At 44.2% G+C, this 16,347-nt stretch overlaps 1 protein-coding gene across 1 annotated transcript in view; it reads left to right on the forward strand.

The window, feature by feature from the left end:
* DLG5 (discs large MAGUK scaffold protein 5) overlaps positions 1-16,347 on the forward strand; it is a 183,111-nt gene that overhangs the window by 147,336 nt on the left and 19,428 nt on the right. Inside the window, exons 22-26 of the mRNA XM_063133172.1 lie at positions 9,141-9,303; positions 10,078-10,211; positions 12,280-12,444; positions 14,076-14,259; positions 14,603-14,751. Coding sequence (XP_062989242.1) covers positions 9,141-9,303; positions 10,078-10,211; positions 12,280-12,444; positions 14,076-14,259; positions 14,603-14,751 — 795 coding nt within the window. The remainder of the gene's footprint in view (positions 1-9,140; positions 9,304-10,077; positions 10,212-12,279; positions 12,445-14,075; positions 14,260-14,602; positions 14,752-16,347) is intronic.

Below are 16,347 nucleotides of genomic sequence, written 5' to 3' on the forward strand. Positions count from 1 at the left end.
GCAAACTTCCACCCTCGGACGGACACTCTTTATGTGTTTTATGTCTTGGTGAAGGCCACATTGTAGATTCCTGCCACCACTGTATGGCCTTCACCAGACAAACGAGAAAACACCGTGCGGACCGACTACGCTCTCTCCTTTGGGACAAGGCCCTTCAGGCCGTAGACGCCCAACCCCAAAAGGCGAAAACAATATCTAAAATGAAACCTACTTCAACCTCAGCGGCTACAAAGCCCGATAACCCCTCAGCGGCTCAACACAGCCTGAGAATTATACAGGTTTCCCCATCAAAATCAACCTCTGGCCCAATGCTAACGCACGAGCCAGCAACTCCTAAAGCAACACTCTCCTTGGAACAACTTTCTAAAAAGCCCAAAAAGCCGAAACATTTGGACCCACGGAAAAAGAAAAAGCGAAGGGAGCAGCCTCTCGAATCTGCCCCTAGAACGCCCATACACCCATCGACACCAATCACCACGCTACCGATGCCTTCGACACCGACAGCAGTACAACCGATAACATCGGTACCGGACCCTATGCCGACTGCTTCGATCTCTGAAGGAGAACTTATTGAATCTGCGCCAGCAAGCCTTACTACACAGGCCATGGCAATTGCGTCTCCTCAGAGACAACAGCCTCTAATCTCCGAGTCGCCGGGGAGAGGCTCAGAACGAGGATCTCAACAGCCTCGATACCGTACCGACAGATCTAGATCCCCTCATACAGAGTGGGACAGATCATCGGTGTACTCCTCCTACAATTACAGAAGGGATTACCCTCCGTGGGAATATTACCGACCTCCTCGCTACGAATACGACACCAGGGAATATCCTCCTCGACGCTCCCCACCACGCCGACACGATAGATCGCCACCTAGACAGGGACAAGACGAACAGTTTATGCCTCCTCCACAATTACCACCTCGCTCGGAGTCGAGACATAGATCACATGATGACCATGTGCCCATACCGACGCCTCGATTAAGACATACAAACTCACCTGCTGTTGCCGATACCGCCCTCCAGCGTCGACAACCATACATTACCTCTCTTGACTCTCCCTCTGATGGATATGAATCTGACTCTCCTTCAGAAGTATCCATTGCTCCATCGACACCGTCTCCCGATGCAGCAGTAACTTTACAGGAACCTGTTTCTCCTCCACAAGATGTTGTAAACTTCTCCGACCACATTCTTCGAATGGCCCAAACGCTTGGGCTAGAAGTACAAAAACAAATAGAGAGACCTAAAGACCCTGTTTTCGATGCAATTACCACAGAAAGTGCGACATCGGTAACAATACCATATCTCCCCACTTTGTTACAGACTGCTCAACAATCGTGGAAGAATCCTTCCTCCCTGACTCCAGCATCAAAGAAATTAGAAAACATGTACAAAGTACAAGAAACAGATGCTTCATTCTTACTAAAACACCCACCACCAAACTCTGTGATAGTAGAGTCCGCACAGGGAAAATCTCATAGAACCCATTCCTCTCCTGTCGATAAGGAGGGCAGGAGACTAGACTTTATGGGACGTCGCATTTATACATCAGCATCACTGGGCATGAGAGTAGCTAATTACCAGGCCACCATGGCCCGTTATCAGCTGTTCTTGTGGGAAAAAATAGGAGCTCTTTGTGATGACCTCCCAGAAAATCGTAGGGACCTGGCTAGAGTCTTTCAAAACGAAGCGTCTGAACTTGCCAAAATGCAAATTCACTCCGCTATGCACCAGACAGACTGTGGTACCAGGACCATGATGGCTGCCATCGCACTACGCAGACATGCCTGGCTCCGATCTACCTCACTAAATCAAGAGGCCCGAACAAGAATAGAAGACCTCCCATTCGATGGTCTAGGACTATTCCATGCCACCACGGATGACACCATGGACTCAGTACACAAGGCACGTACCACTGCCAGAAAAATGGGTCTGATACAGGCAACGCAACCATTCAAACAACGTCCCTGGTACCGACAACAGTACCACCCAAATACGCGATTTCGATCCGACCGCGTTTTTCGCCAACAACAACAACAACCACAACAAGGAAAGAGACAATATAATGCAGGAAAATATCAGTCCTACCGCAAACGCCAGGAACCCTCTAAAAAGCAGCGACTTTGACTCATGCATCGAGGTCTTAACCAGTCACTCCATTACTTTCGATGGCCACCTATCAAATTACCTACACGCGTGGGAATCCATCACCACCGACAAATGGGTCCTAACCATCGTAGAATCAGGATACATGATCGAGTTCAACGACCTCCCTCCTTTTTCCGGAATAAAGGTGACCAAACCATCAACAACACTCACACAAGAAGTACTAACCCTACTGCGAAAGGGCGCCATCCGCCCACTACATCCTCACGAAATACATACCGGATTCTATTCAAGATACTTCACAGTCCCAAAAAAGGATGGAGGCCTCAGACCAATCTTGGACCTTCGAAATGTCAACAAATTTATAACACCTCAAAAGTTCAGAATGGTTACCCTAGCACAGATAACTCCCCTCCTGGCCAAAGGAGACTGGTTCGCCACCATAGACCTCAAAGACGCATATTTTCATATCTCCATAAGACACCACAGCCAACAATATCTACGATTCGCCATAGGAGATCAGTGCTTCCAATTCCTAGTCCTTCCCTTTGGATTGGCAACAGCACCACGCGTCTTCACCAAATGTATGACCGTGGTATGCGCCCACCTAAGGCTACAGGGAATACAAGTATACCCTTACATAGACGATTGGTTGTTGGTTGCAAAGACTTACCACCAACTCCAACAACATCTCAGCATAACCTTACAACTTCTGCAAAAGCTCGGATTATGTGTAAATACAGAAAAATCCATCCTTCAACCCGCTCATACTATCCGCTTCATCGGTATAGACATCGACTCCATCTCATGCAGGGCATACCTCCCAGAACAAAGAGCTCGAACCCTCGCAACTTTAGCAAACAGACTTCGGCATCGTCGGTCAACCACTGTCCACACCGTCCAAAAACTATTAGGACACATGTCAGCGACGACTTCTGTCGTACAATTTGCAAGACTCCACATGAGACGATTACAAAATTGGCTGATAAGGGCATACAACAATCAACGAGACGATCAACATCTCATCCTTTACATACCTACGAAAACAAAACAATCCCTAGCTTGGTGGGAAGATCTACGGAACCTCACCCAAGGACTTCCATTCCAAATACCAGCACCCACCAGAACAGTGGTGACAGATGCCTCTCTATCAGGCTGGGGAGCACACTGCGGTCCTCTAAGCGTTCAAGCACAATGGTCAAGGACCGAATCGCTCAATCACATCAATGTCCTAGAATTACTTGCCGTACAAAAAGCATTGAAAGCCTTCGTTACCGTACTTCGAGACCAATATATTACAGTCGCATCAGACAACACAACCGTAGTGTTCTATTTAAACAAACAAGGAGGAACTCATTCCTCCCGCCTCTTACACCTTACGATGGATATATGGCATTGGTGCATCGACAACCGCATCTACCTCACGTCTGTATACATAGCGGGTCGAGACAACACCTTAGCAGATCAACTAAGTCGGTCACCATCCACAACACACGAATGGACACTTCACCCCAACGCTCTGTCAGACATATTCAAAAAATGGGGAACACCGACAATAGACCTCTTCGCTTCACACCACAATGCTGTTTGCGAAAGTTTTTGCAGCCGAGCGGGCACCAGCCCAGGATCCCTCGGAGATGCTTTCAACATGAAATGGGACGGAACACTATTCTACCTCTTTCCACCGTTTCCCCTCATAGTCAAAGCCTTAGTAAAGATAGAACGCGACAACACGAGCTGCATCTTCATCGCTCCCTGGTGGCCACGCCAACCATGGTTCACCAGGCTACTTCTCCTTTCAAGGAACAAATACTACAGACTCCACCAAAGACCAGACCTGTTGACGATTCACCAGGGCAAGGTCAGACATCCCAACCTCAACACCTTGAGACTCACAGCATGGAAAATCGAGCAGTAACTTCAGAGACGCTTCCTGTTTCCATCCAAAATATCATACTACAATCTAGAAAACCCAACACCAGAAAATCATATGCAGCAAAATGGAAACGATTCTCAAAATTTGCGGCTGAGAATAATTTCAATGCACTATATCCCTCTGTTACGGACATTTTACAATTCCTCTTTACCTTATATCAAAATGGACTAAAACCTAGCTCCCTAAGAGTCTATTTAGCAGCTATCGCAGCTCACACCAATCGACACAACAACCCACCTTTGACCACGCATCCGCTAGTCAAAGGTTTCCTAAGAGGGCTAAAAAACACAGTGGGTACATCACGATCGATAGTCCCAACATGGAGCTTGTCAGTGGTTCTTCACGCTCTCACAAAGCCCCCGTTTGAACCCCTGGCAACGACTAACTTAAGACTTCTTTCTCTCAAAGTAGCATTCCTAATCGCGATAACCTCCGCACGAAGGGCAGGAGAACTAGCCGCCCTGAGAATAGACCCACCTTACCTAGCTTTCCACAAAGACAAAGCAACCCTACGACCCGATGTGACATTCCTACCCAAGGTAGTGTCCAATTTCCACCTAGGACAGGATATCATTCTACCTTCATTTTTTCAATCACCGACATCACCTCTAGAACGTACAATGCACACCCTAGATGCTCGCCGGGCTTTAGCCTTCTACAAATCCAGAACAGAAGTATTTTGAAAATCACCAAGACTCTTCATTTCCTATGCTGGAAGGTCTAAAGGATCACCCATTTCATCTCAAAGAATTGCAGCCTGGGTTGTTCAAACCATCAAACTGGCTTATGAGATTGCCCAGTTACCAATACCGACACAGGTCAAAGCCCACTCGACCAGAGCTGTCGCAACTTCGGTTGCTTTTGGAAGAGGCGTTTCATTACCCTCTCTTTGCAAAGCAGCCACATGGGCCAAGCCATCCACGTTCATACGACACTATCGTCTTGACGTTCGTGCCAGAGAGGACTGCGCTTTCGGTAGAGCCGTCCTGTCTGAGATTCTTCACTGACGACACCAACCCTCCTCCAAGGTAGGATAGCTGGCTAATCGCCCATTAGTGTGATGCACAGAGACCACGAAGAAGAAAGTCAGGTTGCTTACCTGTAACTGTAGTTCTTCGAGTGGTCATCTGTGCATTCACACAACCCACCCTCCTACCCCTCTTGTGTCGTTTATATGCATATGTATGTCCCCTAAGGGGAGGCCATTTACTATATTATCCATACTAATATCACTTCGGTAACCCTTTATTTGATATAGTCTATGTCAACTGCATAATGTATAAATTCATTCTCTTGACAGATTATTGGCATTAACCATTATGCCACCATCTCACATCTCTTGGTTAGGGGGCCACAATGACGGTCTCCTAGAAACTGAGGGATTAGGGCGGGGACCCCTGATATATATATAGGGGGGGAGGGGTTCCCGCCAAAACTCTAGGCTATGGAAGTTTCCCGATTGGTCTCCGCGCAGGCGCAGAGCCCATTAGTGTGAATGCACAGATGACCACTCGAAGAACTACAGTTACAGGTAAGCAACCTGACTTTACACCTGCCCTTCCTTATAGACTTGAGGTTAAGTGTAAGAATATTTTAGTGTTGTGCTCAGTGTTAACCTGCTTGGCACATTTATTAGTATATGAACGGGTTGACTGTTAGTCTCCCCCATCCACCCATCCTTGCTACCCCCAAATCTGCTCATGTTTGTTATCATTCATTATCCGGCTTTATAGATAGAGGAAGTCCAAAGAGAGACACTGATGAAATTCACTCACCAAGCTAGTATTAAAGTTCTAGATTTTATTTTATTATATTGTATTGTGGTTAATTATTTGGACCTCTATTATTAGAGGTCCAAATAATTAAACATGATGTATCGCAGCTACTGCCATGTGATTGGTCCCCAAACCGTGATTGGCCAAGTAGGGTTTGCAGTTCCAATCCGCTTCTTCACTCAATCACCTGTGTTTGTTTTTAGACTAAAATAAAAGCATAACTGCTTTTGTACTGCAGATATTTGCATTCTGGTTTTTGTATTGAATTCAGCATTAAATTATCTTTCAATTGATATATAAACATTTGAATTTTGTGAAACGGAAGATTTTCTATAAGCATGCAAAGTTTCAAAACATGAAAATTTCAAAAAGTGTCCACAATTTTGGCCACCACTGTTATTAGTGGCCAAAATTGTGGACACTTTTTGAAATTTTCATGTTTTGAAACTTTGCATGCAGACAAACTGGAGCGTGTTCAGAGGAGGGCAACCAGGATGTTCTTTTAGGCTTCCTTCACATCTTCCGCTCTTCTCAAAGCCCTGGTTTGTTGATTACTTTCCAGTTTTTTCCCAAGCTGCATTTCCTTTCCTCATAAACTACCCCTAACAAAAGCGGGTTTCCTTACAAATCCCATGCATAAATACGGCTATGCTTCTCTGTTTCTTCTGCCAAGTCTTTCAAAATGCTCAATTCTAGCTATATCCTGATCCTGTCCTGTCCTGCCCTACCCCTTTGTCATAATATCCATCCTTTTTCCAGCTCAGTCCATACACACACACAACTGTCTTGCTTTCTAGGATCTTCATTTAGTTTTTAACACACATTTTCTAAAATAAGAGTTGCCAGGGCTTTAGTCAGGTTGGGGCATCATCACACACATCCGCTTGGATACCTTTCCTTCCTAATCTCAGATAAATGGATGTTGACTATTTAGTTAATTAGTAGAGTGGGGAATATAATTTGCACATACATAGAGACAGTCTTTGCCATATACACATTTCCAAAATGGAACCCTCAGACAGTATGTTGACCAAAGCTGCTTTGCTAAAACACTCCCTTTTTACACAACTATTTGCAGAACAGGAGCCTTTCTTGGCTTTGCATTGGATAATCACAGATTTATTGCCTGGCCTTGGTAAAATCCTTTTCTTTGAGTTTTACTTTCACAATCTGTGTGACCTTAACAGCCAGTTGTGGACCGATTATGTTTAAGGATTTACTGCCATAGTAAAGTCACTTTCGTTCAGTCTCGGTTGAAGTGGGAGGCAGCTGGGAGAGAGGAGTTGGAGGTAATTCAGGTGGGAAGAATAGTTGCAGTGGGTGAGGACATAGCTGAAGTAGAGCCTTGAGGGCTATCACTTTTGTGGTACACCAGTTGCCACTGACTGGCAGGCTCCACTAGAGAGGTGTTTACAGGAACACCCTGATGCCTGTAACGGCTACAGCTCAAAAACGTGCCACCATCTAATAGAGGAACCAGGGCAGCCATTTATCGGCCAACCACATCAGGTCTTGGTGAATACAAAGAGCACCTCCTTGTGATCCTGATAAAGCCCAGGATCCTCCTGCAAAGGATGATGTAATAAACCACCCTGTGTGAACAGGTTCTCAATGAGACCGATGGACCGTCTAATCCAGTAATGTCAACCTGGATTAGCTGCTGATCTCAACTGCAGCTCTGCAAGATTTCAGGCAAAGTTCTTTCCCAACTCTCCTGTATGTGATCTTTCATCTGGAGATGCCCAGAAGAGAACTATAGCTGCGAGAGCACACGTTTTAGTAATGACCTATGCTTAATTTGCAATGCTTATCCTTGTTGCAAGTGTTGGCATCCTGCTTCCATGGCCTAGAGTTTGTATCAGGAAGCCATGGTTGTGATGTGCGGTTTTGGATGGAATCTTGGAGGGAATAGAACAAAAGACCAGATAGTTTTCTATGAAGGTTCTTGTACAAGAGCTACTTGTACAAGCAGCATAACCATAAACTGGGATGGTGAAGGGAATTTGCACCTTCCTTTGCTGTTTACAGTGGAAGTCGGTCGCCCAGTCCAGTTTTTTTTTCCATACCTCAAGTCAAGATGTCATGGTCTGTTATAGGGCCTGTTCAGAAGACACCTTAAACCATGGCTTTAACCACAGTGAATAAGGCTTTTTGCTTTATTCACCATGGTTAAAGCTGTGGTTTAAGGTGTCTTCTGAACACAGCCTGGCTTTCTGACTTAACCCACGCAGTCAAAGCCATGGTTTAAGGTGTCTTCTAAATGGGGCCATACTGCATGTAGGTGAGTGAAGTGTACATTGCAAAGATTATAAGTTGCCAATCAAGAAGTATACACAAACTGGGGTTGAGCTGGGTTCAGTAGGAAGCCCGCATTGAGGCTTGACTGCTACTTTTTTAAGGGGCCTGGTTTCCATTTCCAATGTAGCTATTTAGATTCTGTTGTTACTATCTCTCTTTCTAAGTGTCTTTCTTTTTCTTTCCTGCATCCCTCTGCATCTTTCAGATATTTGTTCCGTAATAGGTCTTTTCTGAGAATCCCTGTGGCTCCTAGGCCAAGGTTCTGTTCACTAAGGAGTTTGAGGTTGGCTTGATATAAAGGTTGTCCTTCTCGAGCAGTATTTGCGCACCTTCCTTGTGCTATTTATATGTTTGGATAATTGCTCCCCCCAAAGAAAAATTGCATGGTAATTGCAATGCTACCATGCAAGCCGCCATCTTTAATGGCTTGAGTTTTGTTTTCTGTTTTTTTTTTTACAGCGGCTTAATTTTTGACTAATGTTGTGTTTTCCTGCGTACAGATAGTAAATATGAGTTCTGTGCTTTCCCTTCTCAATCTCTTGATTCACAGCCTTTTCATGTTTCTATATTTATAGCTATTGGCTATTAAGGCTCCCAACATTTTATAAACTGGTTTGAGGCTTCCTTTGAGAATGTTTTCTAAGTAGCATATTATATATCTTCATTTACCTATATATATAATATGGATGTTGTGTTTTATTTCAATCTCTTTCCACCATTTTTTGGTTTATAATTTATCTAGTTTAATTTTCCATTCCCCCTTTTTTTTGTACTCCTCTCCGAATGCACTTAAAGTAATCTTCATCTGGTGCCCTCTTGACTCAGCCACTGTACATTGCATGATGGTATAAAGGGAATGCTGTTAATCACAGCATTTGAGTAGCTGTTTCAAGGTGGTCCATGTTCCACTTTTAAGGGTGAGGGTGGGCATACGTAATGCATGTCCTCTGCAGGATTCATGTTCCAATTTTTGTATGTGTTCAAGTTTTGAACATATGGCCTTCTGCTCTTTTCCTCCCAAAGGCCATATATGGAAGAACCACGTCATGTCAAAGTGCAGAAAGGCTCCGAGCCACTTGGAATCTCCATTGTGTGTGGTGAAAATGGTGGGATATTTGTATCAAAAGTGACTGGTGGTAGCATTGCCCACCAGGCTGGCCTTGAGTATGGTGATCAGTTATTGGAGGTAAAAACAATGACACTTGCATAAAGTTTTTCTGACTCGTTAGTTGACCAGGGGTAGGTAACTAGTTCAGTTTGGAAAAAATTTACAGTTTATATAACAGCACTTATTTTCATAAACATGCTATGATACAGTTAGCGTGCTACTATATATTTTTAACAATATTCTCAAATTGACACCTATATAGTTGGGAAATGAGCCAGGCCTTAGAAAACAGGGCTTGGGGGCTGTACTGTATATTATGCAGAAGCACACCAGAGTTTGCTATTGAATGTCTGCTCATTGAGGAACTGCCAGGTTGGTGCTCCCTGATAAGTACGCATTGAAAGGCTTTGCCTTTATGTTCGTGTTAAACTGCCCAGAGAGTCTTGGCTATTAGGTGGTATAGAAATGAAATTAATTAATTAAAACTTTCTTCTGCAAAACGTTGAATCTTGAAGTGTGACTTTAAAAAGCTCTATAGAAAACTTTGCTGTTCTTTAGTAAGAGAGTAAATTATCCATTTAAACAGTACTCAGGTCAAATTGTCAAACTTTACAGTAGCATTGATTCCCCCCCCAAAAAAAAGATGTAATGAAATAATACAGAATCAGCGGTATCACTGTTATCTGCCCTACCTCGAACCCAACAAAAATTGTACACCACAGATCCAATAAATCGGGGGAAATTAAGTTTCAAAAAGCAATATGAAGTTAAATGGGAAAATCTATACTGATTTCATCAATGAGAATGTGATGCTGAATGCATGTGTCTTTCTCCTCTCCCCCCAACCCCCAGTTTAATGGAATAAACCTGCGGAATGCTACCGAACAGCAAGCTCGGCTGATCATTGGTCAGCAGTGTGACACCATCACTATTCTTGCACAGTACAACCCACACATGTTCCAGCTTGGCAACCACTCACGATCAAGGTAAGATGGATTAAACACATATCCAGGCGGGTCTGTGTCACGTGAACCAGTGGTTTTCCTTACCTCAGGTCAGACATCGCACCAAATCTCATGTGACACTAACACTGCGCTAGTTGCCATTAGTGCTGGTTTTAAGCTTTAAAGTCCTAAATGTTTTGGGCCCACATTGTTTGAAGGACGGCTTTCTCCTGTCCACACTCTGAGCTTTTCAGGAGAGGCACTTCTTGTCTGCCCACCACCAAGGTGGGCCTTTTCAGTTGTGGCTCTTCATCTCTGGAATTGGCTTCCAAATCTGCAACACATATCCCATGGTTTAAAGCTGTCGCCACTTGCCTTATTTTTCATTTTTCATCCTCTTGGCACTGAGTGTCCTAAGTTCTCTCCCATCTCCATGGTGCAGCAGCTTCTGGAGGCTGAGCATTAGCAAAAATTAGCCACATTAATCAACAGAATGAAATTTAATAGGGATAAATGCCAAGTTCTTCATCTAGGAAATAGAAACCAAATGCACAGTTACAAGATGGGGGATACTTGGCTCAACAATACTACAAACGAGAAGGATCTTGGAATTGTTGTCGATCACAAGCTGAAGATGAGCCAACAGTGCGATATGGCTGCAAGAAAGGCAAATGCTATTTTGGGCTGCATTAATAGAAGTACAGCTTTCAAATCATGTGAGGGACTGGTTCCCCTCTATTCAGCACTGGTTAGGCCTCATCTAGAGTATTGCGTCCAGTTCTGGGCTCCACACTTCAAGAAGGACGCAGACAAGCTGGAGCGTGTTCAGAAGAGGGCAACCAGGATGTTCGGGGGTCTGGAAACAAAGCCCTATGAAGAGAGACAGAAAGAACTGGGCATGTTTAGCCTGGAGAAGAGAAGATGGAGGGGAGACATGAGAGCACTCTTCAAATACTTAAAAGGTTGTCACACAGAGGAGGGCCAGGATCTCTTCTCGATCCTCCCAGAGTGCAGGACACGGAATAACGGGCTCAAGTTAAAGGAAGCCAGATTCCAACTGGACATCAGGAAAAACTTCCTAACTATTAGAGCAGTACGACAATGGAACCAGTGACCTAGGGAGGTTCTGGGCTCTCCCACACTAGAGGCCTTCAAGAGGCAGCTGGACAACCCTCTGTCAGGGACGCTTTAGGGTGGATTCCTGCATTGAGCAGGGGGTTGGACTCGATGGCCTTGTAGGCCCCTTCCAACTCTACGATTCTATGGTTTGGCATGATGTCCAAATTGAGCTACTGTGAAATAGATGTTTTCCCTGAGGAGGAAAGAAGCTGTTGGATTCAAATTGTTCTCTCATAAATATGATCATGTTGAGCCTTTATTGGGGATGGGAATGTATGTTCACAATAGACTTTTGTCTGAAACAGAGAAATGGGGGTATATCTGTCTGCCAGTTCAGACGTTACACGGGGAATGCGTGCATTTGAGCCCCTTGTTTTGGAATCGTGTGGACAGGAGCAGAGTCCCTTCCGCCAACATCAAGTACAGCCTGGGGGAGCTTACGAGCCTCACGGGAAGTGGTCTATTTACCACTTTGCTTTGACCCATGCTGATGAAAAGGAGCGGCTCTTGCCTACATCACCCCCATTGTTGCCTTGGCTGCAACAGTTTTGTCCTGTTCAACTCTGGGATCAGCTGCTTTTGCCTGATAGGGACGTACGGCTACTGCCAAGAGAATCACAGCACTGCTGCAACTGCTGGCCTGGATAAGGATGGCTCCATAAGCCCCGGAGGCAGCCGTCCTTAAGCTTCTGGGGCAGGGTAGGATGCAAATGTTGGTTTTTATTCTTTTCTTGCTTTTGTTAGAAGAAATCTTGCTTGGAATGGGATGAAGCAGACTGGCCTTGGTCTCTGCTTGCAGGCTCATACACCTGCAAATGTTCTGCGCTGGGGTGGGGAGTTTGATTTAAAATTTATCTCCTGCTTACCCCTGAAATGCTAGTAATCCTTTAGGTAGCAAAAGGTTTGGAATTTTTGGAGGATGCTGCCTCTGAATCAGGTTTTAAGTCCGCTGTTAATATTGCTGCTGTTGCTAATCTCCTTTAACTTGCAGCTCCCGGCTAGAACCCGTGAGCAGCCATTCCACTCCACAAGGCAGTGGAGCCGCAACTCCCGACAGCCATTCCATAATCGATACTCTGAGCGAACAGGATGAAGGGACCATGACGCCCCCATCCAAGCAGACCACTCCCACCACCAGTCCCCGCAACTCAATGAGGTACGCAGCTTCCTCCAGCTTCCTCTCTATTCAGCCCTGGTTAGGCCTCATCTAGAGTATTGCGTCCAGTTCTGGGCTCCACAATTCAAGAAGGACGCAGACAAGCTGGAGCATGTTCAGAGGAGGGCAACCAGGATGATCAGGGGTCTGGAAACAAAGCCCTATGAAGAGAGACTGAAAGAACTGGGCATGTTTAGCCTGGAGAAGAGGAGACTGAGGGGAGACATGATAGCACTCTTCAAATACTTAAAAGGTGGTCACACAGAGGAGGGCCAGGATCTCTTCTCGATCCTCCCAGAGTGCAGGACACGGAATAACAGGCTCAAGTTAAAGGAAGCCAGATTCCAGCTGGACATCAGGAAAAACTTCCTGACTGTTAGAGCAGTACGACAATGGAATCAGTTGCCTGGTGAGGTTGTGGCCTCTCCCACACTAGAGGCCTTCAAGAGGCAGCTGGACAACCATCTGTCAAGGATGCTTTAGGGTGGGTTCCTGCATTGATCAGGGGGTTGGACTCGATGGCCTTGTAGGCCCCTTCCAACTCTGCTATTCTATGATTCTTTGTCTTCAGGCAAAAATATGCTGTCTTGTTGTTGCTGTTTTAAAAACAAAACAACACTTTCCTTTTTGAACTGGTACTTGGCAGGTGTTCTGTAATCTAAAGCAGTCTTACCCAATGCGTCGCCCTCCAGTGGTTTGGGACAACATATTCCACCATCCCTGACTATTGCCTGTGATGCCTGATGCTGATGGGAGCTGTAGGTCAAGGCACATGGAGGGTGGTACCACTTTGGGAAAATGGAATACAGAGACAAAATCTCAGGATGTTGAAAACATATGTGGTTTTATTCCAAGGAATGGGTTAGTTCTTGGAATAAAACCACATATATTTTCAACATCCCTACTTTGTCTCTTTATTCCACTGGATCATTTGGGATGTTCTCCAGTTTTGGTTTACCCTGACCACTTTGGGAAAGCTGGATCTAGAGTGCCACTTCTACAAGTAGCATGGACCATGGCTTGCCCTTCTCCAGGGCCAGGCAATTCAGTGGAGCAGCGAGGGGGAAGAGAGGCTGAGAGTGCCCCAGTGGAACATGAAATCCAGATGTGTGGTGGAAAACTGGTTTGTTCCTGCCAAATCATGCCATACGGACCTCAAATTCTGCAGTTGCAGTGTCCTTTGGGCTTCGTCCTTCACCTGCAAAGCCAAGACCTAGTAAGGGAACAGGGACTAGAGCAGGGGTGCAGAACCTCTTTCAGCCCAAGGGCCACATTCCATTGCTGAGAAGCTCTTAGGGGCCACATTACAGGGTGGGTGGAGCCAAAAGCATGCTCAAAATACCAAAGATACCAACTTACTTTAGCTTAAAGCCAGTAGCTAAGCCTCAGAGAGGCATTTCAACTTTTTAATCTGCACAAAAGCCAGGAAACCATCCAATGATTGCTGGTTGTGGGAAAAGGGATGAGGCCTGAGAAAGGTGGTGGTGAGTTCTAGGAAATCCCAGACAGCCAAATTGGGTTCTCCACCCCTGGACTAGCAACTGGCTAGATCTAAGGGACTGGAGATGTAGCCAGGGACGATTAGCTTGTCCAACAGACCTTGGGTCTCTTTGTCTCTTGCTATTATAAAGGAATTCTGTGGACACAAGTAAGAGGACGCCTGAACCTAGAATTGTTATCATTAAGAAGTCCCAAGTTGAACTTGGAATCCAAATCTGTGGTGGAAACCTGTATGGAATATTTGTGTCTGATGTAGAAGATGAGAGCCCTGCCAAAGGACCTGATGGACTGGTGCTTGGAGACATGATACTTGAGGTAAACTAAAAATATAAAACGAAGATGGGGTGGTTTAAACCCTTGCAGAATTCATGGATGAAAAATACACTGGCTGCATTCAGCCATAATGCTAAACTATAGTTTAGTGTTGGGAGAACAAGCCTAGATTTCACTTCTGCTTTTAGTTAGCCAGTTTCCTGCATAATCCAAACCTGGAAATGTGGTTAATATTAACTATAGTTATTTTAAAACCAACCATAATCAGAAACCCCAGTTTGAAATTAATTGCTTTTAAATTAACTACAGAAGGCACACATCAGAAGTGAGATTTGAAACATTTTTAGTTTCCATTGTTTTTATTTATTTATTTATTTATTTACAGTATGGATCTGTTGACCTGCGGAATAAAACAGCTGAAGAAGCTTACCTTGAAATGCTCAAGCCAGGTGAAAATGTGAGAATAAAAGCTCAGTACAGAATAGAAGAATTCACCAAGATCAAAGAGTTACCTGGAGATGGGTTCTTTGTCAGGTATTTAAAACTTTGTTCCTTGAACCAGGAGATTATTTGACATTCGCTAAGAGCTGACATACACATACATGAGCATCTCTTGATCTTTCCACAATCGATGTGTAAATAGGCTCCACCAAAAGTGTTGTGTGCATTGTATTTGAATTGATGTTGAGTAGCAGGGAAGTTCCATCTGCAGTGACTTAAACCTGCATTGGCTCATTTGGTCATCACTTGATGCAATATTCAGCAAGGGCGAACATGCATCCGCCATTAGGATTGCACCTAAATGGTATACCTACTTAATTGGCATCAAGAATTCAAGTTCAATAAACCAAACTGCATTTATGGTGATTCCAGATTTTCTTCTCCACAGATGAATTTGTCTTCCTGAATTATCTGAAGGATGTAAATGCTATGGATAGGGAAACTACGGAGTTGTGGCTTAGCCACAGACCTGTTGAGTGATCTTGAATGGTTCAGCAGTCTGTAAAATGGGAATAATAGTAATCTACTTTGTGAAGAAGAATGAATAAATGTTAGAGAAAAAGATTTTTAAAATAAAATTGTTAAAATTACCAATTAAAAAGGATGATTAAGATGATGAGATTTTCCAGCTGAAAGCTGAATTATTGCAATGTCTGATGAATTAATAAAAAGCTGGGGTTCCTCTGGATAAACAGGAGCCAATTCTATATATAATTGCAAGAGGATGGAAGTGTAATCAAAAGACTAGTAGAACAGAACTAATTAAGACAATTTGGGCCAATTTGAGATGCTTAAATTGACTGTTCTGCAGAATATAGTTAAACAATATAAAGTGAAGGTAGAAACCGGTGATTCAGTATATTTCGAGTGTAATGGGTTTTACTAACAGGATAATAGCTTCGTATGACATTATAAGATTTTAAACAGATTTGTCTTTGAAGGTGAATTTAATGGATTAAATTAAGATTATTGGTAGAACTAAATTTGTTGATTGCATAATTAATGAATAGGTTATTTATATGCTTTGGTGTAGGCATTTATGTCTTTTAGAGAGCAATCCTATGCATGTTTAGACAGAAAAAAGTCCTACAATTCTCCCGATTCCCCAGCCTGCCATGCTGGAAGTTGTAGTACTGTTTCTGTCTAAATAGGTTTAGGATTGAACCCTTAACATGTCGGTTTATGTTCTTTTTATTTAATGTATATATTTATGGGTGGACAGAGCGAAGGAAGATAGATGCTTTTGAACTGTGGTGTTGGAGGAAAATTCTGAGAGTGCCTTGGATTGCAAGAAGATCAAACCAGTCCATACTCCAGGAAATAAAGCCAGACTGCTCACTTGAGGGAATGGTATTAAAGGCAAAACTGAAGTACTTTGGCCACATAATGAGAAGACAGGATACCCTGGAGAAGATGCTGATGCTAGGGAAAGTAGAAGGCAAAAGGAAGAGGGGTCGACCAAGGGCAAGATGGAGGGATGATATTCTGGAGGTGATGGACTCGACCTTGGGAGAGCTAGGGGTGGCGACGGCCGACAGAAAGCTCTGGCGTGGGCTGGTCCATGAAGTCACGAAGAGTCGGAAGTGACTGAACGAATAAACAACAACAGAGCAATCTAAAGCTGGCCTG

Source organism: Elgaria multicarinata, chromosome 8 (genome assembly GCF_023053635.1).
Source record: "Elgaria multicarinata webbii isolate HBS135686 ecotype San Diego chromosome 8, rElgMul1.1.pri, whole genome shotgun sequence".
Lineage (NCBI taxonomy): Eukaryota > Metazoa > Chordata > Lepidosauria > Squamata > Anguidae > Elgaria > Elgaria multicarinata.